Source organism: Meles meles, chromosome 9 (assembly GCF_922984935.1).
Source record: "Meles meles chromosome 9, mMelMel3.1 paternal haplotype, whole genome shotgun sequence".
In the NCBI taxonomy this organism is placed as follows: domain Eukaryota; kingdom Metazoa; phylum Chordata; class Mammalia; order Carnivora; family Mustelidae; genus Meles; species Meles meles.
Window position 1 is genome coordinate 104,654,948 of NC_060074.1, and position 18,564 is coordinate 104,673,511.

The 18,564-nt window shown below is 36.5% G+C and overlaps 1 protein-coding gene across 3 annotated transcripts in view; it reads left to right on the forward strand.

Annotated features, from left to right (window-relative positions):
- Positions 1-18,564, forward strand: part of PTPN4 (protein tyrosine phosphatase non-receptor type 4) — a 223,384-nt gene that overhangs the window by 30,602 nt on the left and 174,218 nt on the right. For all 3 annotated transcript variants that reach the window (XM_046018960.1, XM_046018962.1, XM_046018961.1), the window contains exon 2: positions 12,804-12,958. In XM_046018960.1, coding sequence (XP_045874916.1) covers positions 12,821-12,958 — 138 coding nt within the window. In that variant the 5' untranslated portion in view covers positions 12,804-12,820. The remainder of the gene's footprint in view (positions 1-12,803; positions 12,959-18,564) is intronic.

The window sequence follows — 18,564 nt, forward strand, 5'->3', positions numbered from 1 at the left end:
ACCCCAGGCAACTGCTGCTCTGCTGTCACCAGAGATTACTTTGTGTTTTTTAGAATTTTATATGGATGGAATTGTGTAGTATGTACTCGCTCTTTTTTTTTTTTTTTAAGATTTTTGTTTATTTGACAGAGATCACAAGTAGGCAGAGAAAGAGGAGGAAGCGGCCTCCCTGCTGAGCAGAGAGCCCAGTGTGGGGCTCGATCCCAGGACCCCAGGATCATGACCTGAGGTAGAGGCTTTAACCCACTGAACCACCCAGGCGCCCCATGTACTCTCTTATTCATCTAGCTTCTTTGAGCAAGTATTTTGAGACTTGACCATATTGTTGTGAATATCAATACTTCTATTTTATTATGTACTCGTATCTACTTTATTAATATACCACAGGTGAATAAACATGTACCACATGTGAATAAATCCATTTACCTATTAATAGACATTTATTTTGTTTCCAGTGGTTAGCTATAACAAATACAAGTCTTTATATGGACATTTGTATTTGTTACCTGGATAGCTCATAGAGTTGGAGTAGGTTCAAATTTGTAAGAAAGTGCCAAACTATTTTCCAGTGTTGTTGTAACACTTTATTTTCCCACCAGCAGTGAATGAGAGACCCACTTTTTCCTTGTCTTTGGCAGTAGTTGGTGTTCTGTTGTTTATCTGTCTTGATGAGTATGTAGGAAAATTGTTTAATGGTTTTAATTTGTACATGCCTAATGTCTAATGATTTTGAACATCTTTTTGTGTGGTTATTTGCAATCTGTATATCTTCTTTGATGAAATATCCCTTTAAATCTTTTGTCTGTCTTTAAATTAGGTTGTTTTGTTTCCTTAATACTGAGTACTGAGAGTTCTTTATATATTCTGGGTACAACTCCTTTATCTGATATATGCTCCCAGTCTCTTGGTAGTCTTTTCATTCTTTTAGCAGTGTCTTTTGAAAAGCACATGTTTTAATTTTGATGAATTAGAAAATATCAATTTATTCTTTTAAGCGTCATGCTTATGGTAGTTTTTCTAAGAAATAATTTGTCCAATCTAAGATCACCAAGAATTTCTTCTGTTTCTTTAAGAAATTTTATTGTGTTAGATTCCAGAGAGATTTTTGATCCGTTTTGAGGTAATTTTTGCATACAGTACAAGGTATGGATTGAAATGCACCTTTTTTTTTCCTTTTTGCATATTTTCAGCCATCTTTCGAAATGACTAGCCTTTTTCTACTGAATTTTTGTAGGCATGCCCCAGATAATACTGTGGGTTCCATTCCAGACAACCACAATAAAGCAAATCAAATGAATTTTTTGGTTTCCTAGTTCATGTTAAAATTATGTTTACATTATACTGTGGTCTGTTAAGTGTGCAGTAGTATTATTTCTAAAAAAAAAAAAAATACATATCTTGGGGTGCCTGGGTAACTTAGTTGGTTAAGTGTCTGCCTTCAGCTCAGGTCATGATCCCAGACTCCTGGGATTGAGCCCCATGTCAGGTTCCCTGCTCATCAGGGAGTTTACTTCTCTGTCTTTCTCTCTGCCCCTCCCTCTGCTTGTACTCTTTTTCTCTCTAATAAATAATAACATTAAAAAAATACATAATTAAAAAATACTTCATTGCTCAAAAATGCTGCGAGTTATAATTACTGAGCTTTCAGTGAGTTGTAACTACTGCTCACAGATCATTACAACAAATATAATAATAAAGGAAAATGTGAAATATTGAGAGAGTTGATGGAAATGTGACAGAAAGACATGAAGTGAGCAAATGCTGTTAGAAGAGTGGTACCATAAACTTGCTGGATGCAGGATTGCCACAAACCTTCAATTTGTAAAAACTCAGTATCTGCCAAGCATAATAAAATGATGTGTGCCTGTATATCTTTGTCAAAATTGAGTTTTCCATATATGTGTAGGTCTTATTCTGGACTCTGTTTTGTTTCATTCCTCTGTCTGTTAAGATGATCTTGATGACAGTGTAGTGTCTTGGTTTCTGTAGTTTAAATGAGTCTTAAAATCAGTAGATTTAGTCTCCCATTTTGTGTTTCTTTTTCAAAGTTGTTTTCAACTTTTTTTTTTTTTTTAAGATTTATTTATTTAGAGAGTATGTGTGTATGCTAGTAGGGGGAAGGGCAGAAGGAGAATGAGAGAGGGAATCTCAAGCAGTGTCCTCACTGAGTGTGGATCCTGATCCTGGACTTGATCTCATGACCCTGAGATCTAGACCTGCGTTGAAACTGAGAGTCAGACACTTATCCCACTGAGCCACCCAGGTGCCCTTCAGCTATTTTCAATTCACATCTTTTCAGTTTCTATTCAAGTCTCTCATTTTCCTGTAAATTTTATTTTTTTTTAAAGATTTTATTTATTTATTTGACAGAGATCACAAGTAGGCAGAGAGGCAGGTGGAGAGAGGAGGAAGCAGGCTCCCCGCTGAGTGGAGAGCCTGATGTGGGGCTCGATCCCAGAACCCTGGGATCATGACCTGAGCTGAAAGCAGAGGCTTTAACCCACTGAGCCACCCAGGCGCCCTTTCCTGTGAATTTTAGAATTGGTTTGTCAGGTTCTACAAGCAAGCCTGCTGTGATTTTTATTGAGATTGCCTTGAATCTACAGATTTTCTAACCTGTGAACACAGCGTATCTCTTCACATAGTTTCTTTCTTCAATTTCTCTCAGCAGTGTTTTGAAGTTTTCAGTTTCATTGCTATTGTATATTATATTGTTTTTAAATGAAAATTTTTGTTGTTGCTATTTTCTGGAAATACAAATAATTTTTACATTTTAATGTGACATTTTGCTTTGCTAATCTCACTTATTCTAGAAGATTTTTTTGTAGATAGCTTCAGATTCTCTATGTAGAAGGTTATGTCATCTGCAAATATTGGTAATTTTCCTTCATCTAACTTCAGTGACTTGTATTTCCTTTTTTTGCCAAATTGCTCTGGCTCACACCTCCAGTACATTTCTGAATAGCAGTGATGAGAGCTGATAGATATCCTTGTTTTTGCTTTTAAATTTTTAAAAATGTTTTATTTATTTGAGGGTGTGTGTGGAGATAATGCAGGAGCGGGGGAGGGGGGCAGAGGGAGAGAGAGAAGCAGACTGCCTGCCCAGTAGGTAGCCTGATGTGGGGCTCAATCCCAGGACCCTGAAATGAGGACCTGAGCTGAAGGCAGTCGCTTAACTGACTGAATCACCCAGGGACCATGATATTCTTGTTTTGTTCCTGATTTTAACCCATAAAGCATTCCATTTTTTAGTGTTCAGTATGATGTTAACTGTGTTTTCCATGTTGGCCTTTATCAGGTCAAGGAAGATTTGTTTGTCCCTTGCTTTGATTCTCTACCACCCATTTCATCTTTCTTGTTACTTTCTAGCTACTGCTGAGTCATGTCATTTGTCTCTCTGTGACAGCCAAACCCTTTAATCTATGTTTATGATGATTGAAAAATAAACTGTTTGCCATTTTGTCCTTTGAAGTTAAAAGTCAGAAAGAATGTGCTTTCGCTGAACAGAAAACATTGTATTAACATTAAATAGAATTCTAAATAGAAAACAATTTTATCTCACAGTTTTAATTTACTGATCATTATGTGAATAGCCCAAGTGCTCTTTCTGTCTCTTAACTATATGTATCCATAATTTTTTAGTTCGAGTATAACCGTATATGTTCAGCTCTTTTGACTTAATATGTACAGATTTTTAATGCATGTAGACATAAAAAGATTTATCATAATTTTAGGTCTTTCAGAATGTTTAAATTTGTGTTAGTACATCGAGTATAAAGGACTGAATATTTTTGTAGACCACAGTTCATAATGTTTTCTTAAAAAAGGTGGTCTCGTTTCCACTGAAAGCAGTTGTGTACATGTATATCAATTTCACTGAAACACTTTTCAGATGAAAAAAGAAAGCTGTAATGGAGAATTTTATTTGAACTACTTCTTCTAAAACATCACGGAAGGATTAGCATATTTTTTTTTCACAGTTAGAATTTTCAAGTAATAAACTCCAGAAATTAAGTAGAATTATTGCTTTATGAAATGAAAGTAAATGGGGCAAGAAGTATGACTATATTTAGTATATTGGTAACTAAATCTTGTAAGTGAAGATACCATTTTATGGAGAAGTCTTAAGAGCTGATTAGACAGTTCATTTATGCTTTAGGTCTGAAGTGTTTAAGTTTTCTAAGAAAGTAACTCAGTACTAAAGAAATTGAGTAGTGGGAACAATGCTGAGATTCTTTTTTAATTTTTTAAATTTATTTTTATTTTTATTTTTTATTTTTTTCAATGCTGAGATTCTAAGTTAAGTACTTCAGACTGAAGATTCTAAGATATACAAGATGAGAATAGCCCAGAATATATACTTAATTTCTTATAATTTTCATTTGTTCACTTCAAGGAATACTTATCCACTGCCCAGCATCCCATAAGGTATGGATGGGGTTGAAGGTTATGGAGGGAAATATAATGTTAATTATGAGGGCTACAAAAGTAAAATATTTCATGCTAGAATGTAAGTTCCATAAGAATAGGGATTTGTGTGCCTCCCACCCCCAGTTGATGTATGCCGAGGGCCTAGATCTGTGCCTGGCACGATGTAACAAATATTTGCTGAATGAACATATGACTGAATCTACTGGTAGTGTACTTAGAAATTATTTCTGGGGTGCCTCGGTGGCACACACAGTTGGTAGAGCATTCAGCTCTTGATCTTAGGGTTGGGAGTTTGAGCCTCACATTGGCAGAGAGATTACTTTTAAAAAATAAAATAGTTAAAAAAATTTATTCCTAATGTTTTTTTAATGGGAAGGATGCTTTTTAGGTATGTGAATTTGTTTTTATTTTAATTTCAGTTAGTTGACGTACAGTGTATATTAGTTTCAGGTGTACAATATAGTGATTCAACATTTCTGTACATCACCCAGTGCTCATCACAGCAAGTGCCCCCCTTAATCCCCATCACTTGTTTCCCCCATCTCCTACCCTAACTCTGATAATCATCAATTTGTTCTCTATAAGTGAAAGTCTGTTTCTTGGTTTGTCTTTGTTTTTTTTTCCGTTTGCTCATTTGTTTTATTGCTCAGGTTCCACATATGAGTGAAATCATACAGCATCTGTCTTTTCTCTGACTTACTTTGCTTAGCATTATACTCTCCAGCTGCATCCATGTTGCAGATGACAAGATTTCACTCCTTTTTTATGGCTGAGCAATATTCCTCTGTGTGTGTGTGTGTGTGTGTGTGTGTGTGTGTGTGTGTGTGTGACCTCTTCTTCATTCGTCAGTCTGTGGACAACTGAACTACTTCCATAATTTGGCTGGTGTGAATAATGCTCCTATAAACATAGGAGTGCATGTATTCCTTTAAATTAGTGTTTTCCTGTTTTTTTGGGGGGGTAAATACCCAGTAGTGTGATTGCTAGATTGTAAGCCAGTTGTTTTTAACTTTTTGAGGAACCTCCATACTGTTTTCCACAATGGCTACACTAGTTTGCATTCCCACCAACAGTGTACCAGTGTTCCTTTTTCTCCACATTCTCACCGATACCTTTGTTTCTTATGTTGTTGATTTTAGCCACACTGACAAATGTGTAGTGATATGTCATTGCAGTTTTGATTTGCATTTCTCTTATGGTAAGTGATGATGAGCATCTTTTCATGTGTCTGTTGGTCATCTATATGTCTTCTTTGAAGAAATGTCTGGTCTTTTCAAAAAAGTTTTTAGAAATTTAAAGATTGCTATTAATGAATTTTTTTCTCATCAAATAATCAAATGAAGTTATTTAAAGCTCTCAGTTAGCAGGGTGTAAACTAGTAGGGTTTTATTATATGTTATGGGAGGCCAGCATCTTGTGACAATCCACATTTTAGACTGTTGAATATTTAGAATAGTCCATTTTTGTAGTTGGCCTTAGCAATGTAAATTTATTCTTTTAAAGTTAGTTAATTTTATCTTAAATACTTTCTGACCATTATTGTTTGTGACTTGAGGTTGAGAAGAATCTTTTGGCATTAATAGCTACTTGAGATTATATATAAAGCATTATTGTGTAATTTGAAAAATATATCAGTCTGGGGGCACCTGAGTGGCTCAGTCCCTTACGCATCCGACTCTTGATTTCCACTCAGATCATGTTCTCAGGGTTTTGAGATTGAGCCCCAAGTTGAGCTGTGTGCTCCATGGGGAGTCTTTTTGAGATTCTTTCCCTTTTTCTTTGTCCCCCCCCCGCCACTTTCCTGCTTGCTTGCTCTCTTTCTAAAATAAATAAAAAATAAATCTTTAAAAATTAAAAGATACAAGCCTGAGAAGCATTTTTATTCATGAACATAAGTATAAGAAACATGAGATTTTGAGGATAGAGGCTAGGTACTTTTGTTCTATTATAAGAACATTTATATATGCTAATTATAATTTTCTACTGTCCTATTATGAGTGCTTTTTGTTTGAATGTTTCCTGCTTAGGGTAGCCAAGTTTAGGTTTCTCTGGTCTGTAAAGAACAGTGGCTTTTAACCTTACTTATAATCTACTAAACCTGTTTAAACATGGAACCAATAGATGGGTTACTTTCAGGATATGTTTATGTAAGTATGTTGTCCAAGAGTAGACTTGGGTTGTCTCTAAAAACATGTGACTCAGTTTTCTAAATAACTACATATTTGTGGAAAGGCTACTCTATTTGTTTTTGCTAAAAATGGAAGCAATACCCAATAAAGTATTTGCTTAATGTTAATTGGTTTTCAAAATATTGAAAAGTGCTGTTTGCACTTCACTTTGTAAATAGTATTCACAATAAAATTATAATATTTAAAGCATAAAAGGCACCTGGCTGTCTTAGTCAGAAGAGCATGCGACTCTTAATCTTGAAATTGTGAGTTCGAGTCCCATGTTGGCTGTAAAGATTACTTACATAAATAAATAAACTTAAAAAAAAAATAAAAGCATGTTATTAGCATTCCCTAGACAGCAATTAGAAAGTTGTGTGAGATAATGTAAACTAGACTATGGTGAGTAGTCATTAAGGAGAAAAGTAATAAAGAGTTTTGAAAAATGGATAGTCTGTGTTTGTTCATATAGTCCTTCAGTGACTTTTTGAACGTTTATGTGTAGCATAGAGGATGATCAGAAGAGCCCATTAGAAACATTTGATATTTTGCTCAACTGGGACTTTAAGGAGTTATGTTCTCTTAGCATCTCTAAAAGAACGTTTTGCTCTCATAAGTGAATAGAAAAAGTTGGAAGTTCTCTAGAAAAGGTGTCTCTTCTGAGAAAGGCAGACACTTAACTGCAAGTCAGATGTCATATATTAAGGTTCTCGTAACCTTTGAGGAGTGTGTTTTCAAGATATAATGAAAATTCTGACTAGACTTATTTGGCTTATTGTTATATTTCTTTTTATCATTTTTTTTATTGTTATATTTCTTATCACTTATGGGCAGCTAGGTTGTCACTGGCATAATTGTGCCATTTGTAAAGTGGTATATATCTTAAAGGTAGGTACTTTTCAAGACTATGGAAGATTCTCATATGATATCTGGGGTGAGTTACATAGACATTTCATTGAAACAAACAAACAAAAGAGAAATTTCATTGAAACCATTAATCTAGGTTCAAGTGCAAATGTCAAAAGTAGATGTGCCAGTAAATGGGGAAGACTGGTTTTGGCAGAATACATGGAAATCTTTTGATCTTGTCATTCCTGTACCATTCTTTGACATTGGGATACCTTTGTAACATCAACCAGTGTTCTTTTTTTGGTAGCTCTGCCTACAGTTGATGCTGCTGTTACTTACGAATTTCTAAGGTCTTTGCCCACTTTCTTTGTCTGGACCACTCACCCCAGGTGAAGGGAAGGCAGGATTGGGGAGAAGAGAAATACATAATATGAATTACAGGCAAGAGTGGAACATGCACAAAGAGGTGATTGTGTGTATTGCTTCATACTTTCTTTTTAGCTTTACAATAAATCTTTGTATGAGAGAAAATCCATTAAATTTTTAATGCTTTTAATCAGTAAGTGTATAGTCTTTTCTATTTGAAGATTCTTTTTATTTTTATTTATTTATTTATTTTTAAAAGATTTTATTTTATTCATTTGAGAGAGAGAGAGAGCATGAGCAGGAGGAAGGAGCAGAGAGAGGAGAAGCAGACTCCCTGGTGAGCAGGGAGCCCGATGTGGGGCTCGATCCCAGGACCCTGAGATGATGATCTGAGTCGAGGGCAGCTGTTTAACCCACTGAGCCACCCAGGCACCCCTCTTTTTATTTTTTTAAGTAAGCTCCACACCCAGTTTGGAGTTCAGTGTGGGGCTTGAACTCACCACCTTGAGATCAAGACCTGAGCTGAGATCAAGAGTCAGATGCTTAACCCAGGTGCCTCATTGTTTCATATTTTCTATCTCTGGTGAATATTTGTTGATTGGGTAGTACCATTGTGAAACGTGTATTAGTTTTCTATTGATATGTAATGAATTACCCAAATTTGGCAGTTTAAAACAACACATCTATTTTCTTCCGGTTTCTGTGGGTCAGGAGGATGGGCCCAGCTTGGTTGTATTTCATATAGTTGCAGTCTAGATGGTGACTGAACTTTGGGAGCCTGGGTTCTTTTCCAGGCTCATGTGATTGTTGATGAATACAATGAAATGTAGGGCTGAGGTCTTTAGTTTCTTGCTGTCTGTCCGCTCCTAGAGGCCCTTTCACTGTTGTCTCACAACATGGCATACCATGTCTTTAAAGCCAGCAGTAGAATTTCTTTTACTTCAGGAAGTTCCTGGTTTTTTAAGGGCTTCCACCTAAGTCAGGCCCACCAAGGGTGCTCTTGATTTACTCAGTTGACTTGGGACTTTAATCACATCTGTAGAATCATCACCCTTCCCCTAATTGTGGAAGGAAAAAAAATCTCTTCAAATTTCTTAAGTCTTTGCCACACTCATGTAGAGGATATTGTACTGTTATCTGTTTGATTAATTAAGAATAAGAAAAATGTTTTAAAATAACATTCACGTAAAAAAAAATAACATTCACGTAGTCCTTTAAAAACCTGGGTGGCTCAGTGGTTCAAGCCGCTGCCTTCAGCTCAGGTCATGATCTCAGGGTCCTGGGATCGAGTCCCGCATCGGGCTCTCTGCTCGGCAGGGAGCCTGCTTCCCTCTCACTCTCTCTGCCTGCCTCTCTGCCTATTTGTGATCTCTCTCTGTCATAAATAAATAAAATCTTAAAAAAAAAAAAAAAAAATCTTTGAAAAAAATTTTTTTTTAAGTTCAATTAATCAACATATAGTACATCATTAGTTTTTGATATAGTGTTCAGTGATTCATTAGTTACATATAACACCCAGTGCTCATCACATCAGGTCTATTCCCTTCTTTGATGCTTTTCTTTATATAGATCTGAATTTTGACCTCTATTATTTTACTTCCTTTTAAATAACTTCTTTTACAATATCTTGCAAGGCTGGTCTACTGGCAACAAATCCTCCCCCCTTTTGTCTGAGAAACTATTTATTTCTCTTTTTCTTTTTTGAAGGATGATTTTGCAGGATATAGAATTTTACGTCTCTATGGTTTTTTCCCCCTCAATATTTTAAATATTTCACCCTACTTCTTTTTGTTTGCATGCTTAAGCAGTCAGATGTATTCTTATATTTTCTCCTCAATAAGTAAGCTGTTTTTTTCCTCTGACTTCTTTTAGGATTTTTAAATTTAAATTTTTAGTTTTAAAACTATTTGCTTAGGTATAGGTAGGGTTTTTTGGTTTCGTTTTGGTTTTTTTTTTACATTTTTCCTTGTTGGTGTTCTCAGAGCTTTTTGGATCTGTGGTTTGATGTGTGACATTAATTTGAGGAATTTATTATTGTTCATATAAGTTCATTATTCTTTCAAATATGTTTTCTTTTCTGCCCCTCTCTTCTCTTCATATATCCATGTTACACGTGTTTTTGTCCCACAGAGTTCAGGTGTTGGGGTTTTTTTGTTTTTTGTTTTTTTAGTCTTTGTTCCTTTTGCTTTCAGCTTTTTGAGGATTCTCTTGGTATATCCTCTAGCTCAGAAATTCTTTCCTCTGTTGTGCCTAATACATGTCTGTCAGAAAGCATTCTTCATATGTGTTAGTATTCTTTACCTGTAACATTTCTTTTTGGTTCTTTCTTAAGATTTCCATTTCTGTGCTCACATTGCCCATCTGTTCTGCATGCTGTCTACAATATCCATTAGAGCCTTTAGCATATTAATTATAGTTTTAAATTATCTGTACGATAATTCCAAAATCCCTTTCATGTCTGGTTCTGATGCTTGCTTTGTCCTTTCAAGTAGTGTTTTTGTTTGTTTGTTTGTTTTGTTTTTGCCTTTTAGTATGCCCTCTAAATATTTCTCTTTTTTTAAAAGACTTTATTTTTAGTGGTGCCCAGGTGGCTCAGTTGTTAAGCATCTGCCTTCGGCTGAGGTCATGATCCCAGCATCCTGGGATTGAGCCTCATATCAGGCTCCCCTTCTCCAGCTTGTGTTCCCTCTCTCGCTATCTTTCTCTGTCATAAATAAAATCTTAAAAAAAAAAAAAAGATTTTTAAGAAATCTCTACACCCAACATGGGGCTTGAACTTACAACACTGAGATCAAGAGTCATGTGCTCAACTGACAGCCAGCCAGGCACCCCTGTAAATTTTTCTTGATAGGCAGGCATGATGTCGTGGTAAGAGGAACTGATGTAAATAGGCCTTTAATAGGTAGGGAGGTTTTATTCATTTATTTGACAGAGAGAGAGGTCACAAGTAGGCAGAGAGGCAGGCAGAGAGAGAGGAGGAAGCAGGCTCCCCGCGGAGCAGAGAGCCCGACGCGGGGCTCGATCCCAGGACCCCGAGACCATGACCCGAGCCGAAGGCAGCGGCTCAATCCACTGAGCCACCCAGGAAAAGCATTCTGTAATCCTCTGGTTAAAGTCTCAGTATTTTAGTGAGCCTGTGCCTCTGGACTATGACTGTCACAGGGTTTCTCAGTTTTTTTTCTCCTTTTAGATGGGACAAGATGGCTAAAGTGGGCTGGACCAGGTTATTTCCATTCTCCCACTGGAAAGCTAGAATCAACTGGAGTTGAGTATTTTCTTTGCCCCAGGTCTCTTAGGTTCTGGTTAACTAATTTCTCCTAAGGGCAGGTGTTGTTAAGAACAGAGTGCTCTGGTGTATTCAATAATAGTCTTGGTGTGTGTGTGTGTGTTCATGTGTGTGTTCGTGTGTGTGTTCATCCCCGGCAGAAAGCTTAAGGCTACTTTTTTCCATATTTACCGTGGTAGTCTAGTTGGATTCCTGGAAGTAAATTTCACTGTATTGTGGGAGTCCTCCTATGACTGGGCCCCCTGGAGTTTTTAACTTTCAGAATTGACCACATCGAGCCTCCTGCAATTTGCTGGTTACAGTTCAGATTTTCTTACCCAGGTACTGGCTCCTTGGTGGTTTCTGCTTGTGAGTCTCTACTTGAGATCCTTTGTATTTGCCTGTCTCTTTTGTCTTGGGGGAGCGGTTTGCCCAGTGTCTTCTCTCTCTTGTGAATCCAAGCAGCCTTGGTGATTTTCCAGTCTGTTCTACTTTTCACTTGTAAAAGTGGAGTAGAGAGACTTGCAAACTCTTAACGTGTGGAACCAGAAACCACCAATCCCTGTCTTTTAATTGGGGAATCTTACTTGGCTAGCCCCTCTTTGTTAACTGCTAAAGCTGTATTCTTTATACAGATCTCATACTTGTGTAACACTGACTTTTTCTTTTAGCTTTAATCTTTTTGACATGAACAGTCTGTGATGTCAGCTGCAGTTACTGAATATCACTGATTTGAATTGGTGTTTCTTTTGATTATTTTTTGCTTACTCATTGTTCAAATTTCTTACTACTTATTTCTTACCCATACTTAAAAAGTCTGTATACTTGTGTTTCTAATACATCTTATTTCCTTTCTGTAATCGTCTTTAAAAGGGAAGTTTTGTGGATTTTAAACTCTGAATCCTTGAATGTCTGAAAATATCTTTAGCTTTATTCCCCACATGAATGCTAATGTTTTTAGTATATAATTCTGTGTTTCATATAATTTTCAAAACTTCAAAGCTACATCTTCATTGCCTCCTCCCCATCTTCATTGCCTTTTAACATCAAGTATTGCAGATACCAGTGTGTTATCTGTTCTTTTATAGGCAATGTCATTTTTTACCCTCTTAGGTTAAAAATTGAGAAGCAAAGATCTGTAGCCTTTTGTTTTCTATTTTATTTTTGTTTTCTTGAGAATAATAAGAATCCTATTAGAATTAGTTTAAATTTGAGTATAGTTAAAATCAAGAGTATTACTGTATTTTAAAAAATTGAACAAACTCCCATGCTTCTCCCAGATCTTAATTTTAGTAAAGGTAAGGGTCCTTTAGAGGTAAAGAGTCTTCCCTCCTGTTTCCATTCTACAGTGTTTCTAAATATTTGCATCAGTGAGTAATGTCCAACTTCCTAAGGTGGCATATTCTCCTACCCGTTTGTTGGCTACTCCCAAATTTATATATTTTTAATTGGATTGTGACTTCCTGAATAATTTGTGTATTGTCTTCTCAATGGAACAGTTCAAAATAAAGCTCTTCCAAGCATTTTGGATATGTAGTTCAAATGATGAATTATATACAGTACCTTTTTTTATACATACGATTTTTATTGGTGTTTCAAAAGTTATAATTGCTTTGTACTTAAGTGTTAGTTGAAAATTTTATATAATAACCTTGGTGTTTTACATTACTTCATATCTTTAGCTATTCTTTTATTTAGTGAATTTTTTCTTTTTTTCAACTTAGACCGAGTTTGGACAGTAATGACCTCACGTTTCCGATTGCCTGCTGGCAGAACCTACAATGTACGAGCATCAGAGTTGGCCCGAGACAGACAGCATACCGAGGTGGTTTGCAACATCCTTCTTCTGGATAACACTGTACAAGCTTTCAAAGTTAATGTAAGTATTTTATGTCTTTTTTCTTCTAATAATTTCTGGTTATAAATCTGAGTTTAGATGATATTTTAAAACTAAAACTTTAATTATAGTACAGTTTGAAAGCCTTATTCAGTGAAGAAAGTCTGTTTAGCATGGCTTTGTAAGCTTCTAACATAAGTTCTGATTTAAACTGGGTCTTTCAAGAAGTTGACAAACAACAGTGCATTCTGATTAGTGGAGCAGATCAATAGTATATGGGTGTTTTTATAAATGTGCTTGAAAGGTGTTCTCCTAAATAATTTATACATCTTGTTTATAATCTTCCTTGTATTGTCCGTGAATAAAACTTGCTAAACAAAGATAAAGGACAGTCCTGATCTTACCTGAATCTTCTCTGAAATATTTAACAAATATTTGTTCGTCCTATTTGTATCTGTCTTCATTTGCTTAACATTGTGACTTTTGCCCATGTGGCATGCTAACAGTTGTTGGTTCATTTTCATTGCTCTATAGTACTCTAGTGTATGAGTATATGAGTACACCACAGTTTATTTACTCATTTTTTTGGTCCCCATTTTCTTGTCCAGTTTACTGTTGGTGTATATTTGGATTTTTTTGCTTTGGGCTCTTGTCAGTAACATTACTGCGAACATTCTTGTGTCTGTCTCGTTGTATACAGAGTGTGTTCCTTTTTTTTAATTTAAAAAATTTCCAACCTGCAAAAGAGTTGGAAGAATAGTACAGTAAATACCCACAGGGGCTCCTGGGTGGCTCGGTCTGCTGAGTGTCTGCCTTCACCTCAGGTCATGAGTCAGAAGTTCTGGGCTCAAGCCCTGTGCCAGTCTCCCTGCTCAGTGGGGAACGTTCTTCCTCTTCTTCCAATCCCCCTGTGTGTGCTCTCTTTCAAATAAATAAATAAAATCTTTAAAAAAAAAAATGAATACCAACATCCTTTTAGCTAGACTATTCCGTTGTTAACATTTTGCACATTTGCTTTATTTTCCTTTTTCTGTGTGTTTTCTCTGAACCTTCTGAAAGTTTAGTACTTCAGCAGCTTAGGAATCTCATAAATGACCACAGAACTACCGTCACCCTCAAAAATTAAACATTATGGGACACCTGGGTGGCTCAGTTGTTGAGTGTCTGTCTTTGGCTCTGGTCGTGGTCCCAGGGTCCTGTGATCGAGCCCCATATTGGGCTCTCTGCTTAGTGGGAGGCCTGCTTCTCCCTCTCCCACACCCCCTGCTTGCATCCCCTCTCTCCCTGTGTCTCACTGTGTCAAATAAATGAATAAAATCTTAAAAAAAAAAATCAAACATTATGAAAATAATAGTAGCTGCTATATAGTCCATGTTCAAACTGGATTCCTCATTTCTTATTTTTATATCTCCAAAATAGCATCTTCCATCTGTTTCCTGCTGTGTTACCTGGGCAGTGATATAAAATACTAATCTGCTGAAATCTTGCCGTTTATAACAGCCTAGACGGATATGGGCTTATACCTAGTGAAATAATTCAGAGAGAAAGAAATACTGTCTGACTTTACTCCTGAATGGGAGCTAAAAAAGCTGACCTCTTAGAAACAGAGAGTAAAAAGTTTCCAGGGATTGGGATGTAAGGGAAATGGAGATGTTGGTAATAACTGGTACAAACTTCCAGTTATGAAAAAGTTCTAATATATGGACAGCATGGTGACTGTAGTCAATAGTACTGGACTATATACTTGAAAGTTGCTAAGGGAATAAATCTTAAATGTTTTCAGAACACACAGTAAAAGGTAATATGTGAGGTGATGAAGGTACTAACTTTATCATGGTAATTGTTTCACAGTGTGTGTGTGTATCAGATAGATCATCTTGTCCTATCTTAAACTTACACAATGTCATATCTCAATTATATGTTAGTAAAGTTGGGGAAAATAAAATATTAATCTTCTTTCCTTACCAGTTTTGTAAGCTTAAAATTTTCTGTATTACCATATGACACGGTTGCGAATTTATCATTTTTTACCGAAACTTCAGGCCATTTTACACTGGAAAAGGGACTGCAGAGCAGTACCTTTAAGGATATTATCTAACTTACCCAACTAATGTGCTTTTCCAAATGTTAAGGTTTAATTTTTTTTGTATTCTGTCATCTGTTAATAGATAGATGGGATAGGTTGCCAACAAGGGATAATATTCAATGAAGGAAGTTCTTCATAAAAATTTTTAATTAATGGAAACTCATGTTTTAGGAATTGATGCAAGAAAATAAGTCCCGGGGCACCTGGGTGGCTCAGTGGGTTAAAGCCTCTGCCTTCAGCTCAGGTCATGATCCCAGGGTCTTGGGATCAAGCCTTGCATCAGGCTCTCTGCTCGGCAGGAGCCTGCTTCCTCCTCTCTCTCTGCCTGCCTCTCTGCCTACTTGTGATCTCTGTCAAATAAATAAATAAAAATCTTAAAAGGGAAAAAAAGAAAAGAAGTCCGTTTTCTTGTTACTGACTCACTATAATTCTTTTGGGAGGTTTTAAATAATAATTCTTAATATTTACTTTTCATTTTAACTTACAGTTTTATATTTGTATCAAAAGATTGCAGATGGATTTACTGTGTTTCCCATCTAGCAAAATATTTTCTGTTGGGCACTTTAGCTAATAATGGAATGTTGTATTTTTCAATATAGTAAACAGTGTACTAATTGCTCTTTTAGAGAGACATATTTAATATATTTATGGGTTTTTATTATATATTTTTAAATATCAGCTCTAATATAATTGATGCATTACTACTAGAATGATAAATATTATATGGTACTGAAACTTTTTCTACCATTACTTCAGGTCATCAACAGACTTAAGAGGAACAATATGAGAAATTGACTGTTGGATATGTAGTATATTTATTCCTCTGTGTATTTGGACCCAAGTCATTCTGAATGTCCGAGTTGCTTTGTACTTTTGTGTAGATGCTGCATATTTTAATCTATATGAATGGCTCTTTAGTTATACTGTGTACATTAAGAGGGAAGTTCAAATCTCTGGTATTTGTTCTCTCTGTCCACCAAGTACCATTAAGTCTCAGAAATAGACACTGTGGGCAGCTGCTAGTTTCACCAGCATCTCTCTATTCACTGGGAAGGAGAACTGCTCAGTTTCCTTTAGAGATTAACCAAGCAATAATTTGTAACATCTTAGCTTTTGGAATCATTCCCTTCCCTGCAAGATTTCTGTACCACAAATGAAATGTTCGTTGTTGCCAAAGTGTGCTTTTTTTCCATCTGATATTCATCTCATCAAAACCTTTTCTATATATATTCCCCGGGGAGAAAATGATGTAATGAAGGAGTTGATATAACTTCATTAGTTCCTTTTTTCTTTCTCTTGCATATACAGGATTGAGATAAGCCTCTTAGCATTGCTTCAGTTTGAAGTTCCATTTTCACTGTGGTTTTGGCACAACCATTTATTTTACTGTAGCCAGCCTGTGGAGTGTGTTTTCTCTCTCATGTCCTTGAATTCATTGTCAGTCACAAAGTATTTAATGGAAACATATTAAATGCTTTAAAATATGTAGTACTCTCCGTGTGTGGGACCTCAGCTAGAAGACTGAAAGACTGGAGGCTAGCATCATTTGAAGGTTATTCACTCATATGACTATTATCTGAGACCTTAGCTGAGGCTTAAACACCTTATGATCTATCTGTGTGCCCTGGGCTTCCTCACAGCACAGTGGCTGTATTCCAAAGGTAAGCATCCGTAGAGACAGTGGGAGCCAGGTTGTAGCCATATTGCCTTTTGTGATCTGGCTTTGGAAGTCACATAATATCACTTCCACCATATTCTATTTGTCAGTGCTATCACAAGGTCACACTCAGCGTCAGTGGAAGGGAAATTTATTCAGTGTATAGTTCTAAGGTGCTTCATAGATAGCACTGTTCAAAGACAGAGAACAAAGCTTTTGCATTCAGGGATTTTCTTTTCTTTCCTTTTTTTTTTTTTTTTTTTTTCTTCTTTTTTGGCTTTTATTTTTGCCCACACTGAATTTTCCCTCAGTTTACTTTTTTACTCTTTAAAAAATTTTTATGTTAAGTGGGCTCCATACCCAACATGGGGCTTGAACTCATGATCCTGAGATCAAAAGTCACATGCTCTACCAATTGATCTTACCAGTGACTCCTCCCTCAGTTTATTTTCTGGAAATAAAATTACCTTTAAAGTACTGAAGCTGTTCTCTAAAGTGTTTTCTTTGTTATCAATCTTTATGTACTTAAGAATAACTGATAAGGGGCGCCTGGGTGGCTCAGTGGGTTAAAGCCTCTGCCTTCGGCTCAGGTCATGATCCCAGGGTCCTGGGATCGAGCCCCACATTGGGCTCTCTGCTCCGCAGGGAGCCTGCTTCCTCCTCTCTCTGCCTGCCTCTCTGCCTACTTGTGATTTCTCTCTGTCAAATAAATAAAAATATTTAAAAAAAAATAAAAAAAAGAATAACTGATAATTTTTTAATAATACCAGTACCTCAGTTCTTGATGAAAGATACCATAAATCATAGATTTTGTTTTCTCTTAAAATAAGGTGAAATTCAGTTAATACATATTTTAGTTATGTGATAATTTGGGTTGATGAACATTTAGTTGGCTGATCCTTACACTTTTTTGGTCTGTTAAATAATACGTTAAACAATTTAGTAGTGTAAATCAAGTTACAAAGGTAGGGTTAGCAGGTGAATGTGGATTAAGCTGGGAAACTAAAGGAGTAGAGCATGAGTAAGGGGGTAGAGTCAGAGGGAGGAGGAGAGAGAATCCCAAGCAAGCTTCATGTCCAGGGCAGAGCCCAACACAGGCCTGATGTTATGACCCCAAGATCAGTATCTGAGCCCAAACCAACAGCCCGATGCCCAACTGACTGAGCCACCCAGGTTCCCTGAGAGAGGATCTTTTTTTTTTTTTTTTTTAAGATTTTATTTATTTTTTTGATAGAGATCACAAGTAGGCAGAGAGGCAGGCAGAGAGAGAGAGAAGAAGGGAAGCAGGCTCCCCACTGAGCAGAAAGCCCAATGTGGGGCTCGATCCCAGGACCCTGGGATCATGACCTGAGCCGAAGGCAGAGGCTTAACCCACTGAGCCACCCAGGTGCCCCCTGAGAGAGGATCTTAAGCAGCCTCCACACCCAGCACAGGATCTGATGACCCTGAGGTCATGACCTGAGCTGAAATTAGGAGTCAGATGCCCAACCGACTGAGCCACCCAGGTGCCCTTATTTATAATCACTCTCTAGTCCTATATCTGTAAAAAAGGATAGAATTTTAAGGATATTTTTGCCCCTGATTATTGTTCCATTGACTTTATATATTGTATATGTGAGAAAATGAGTTTAGAGTCATTAGGTTACTTGCCAAAGCAATTGCAGAGCCAGGAGAGAGAGAGAGAGAGAGAGAGAGAGAGAGAGAGAGTGTGTGTGTGTGTGTGTGTGTGTGTGTGTGTGTATGTGTGAGAGAGAGAGAGGTCTATTAGTACCTCTTGTCAACATTTTAACTATTATTTTATTAAGTGTCATTTTTCAGCCATACTTAAATTTGATATGTTAGTTCTTTAAAAATACTGTCATTTATGTGTCACTCAGATTCCATCAGAAGTGTTTTGTTTTACAT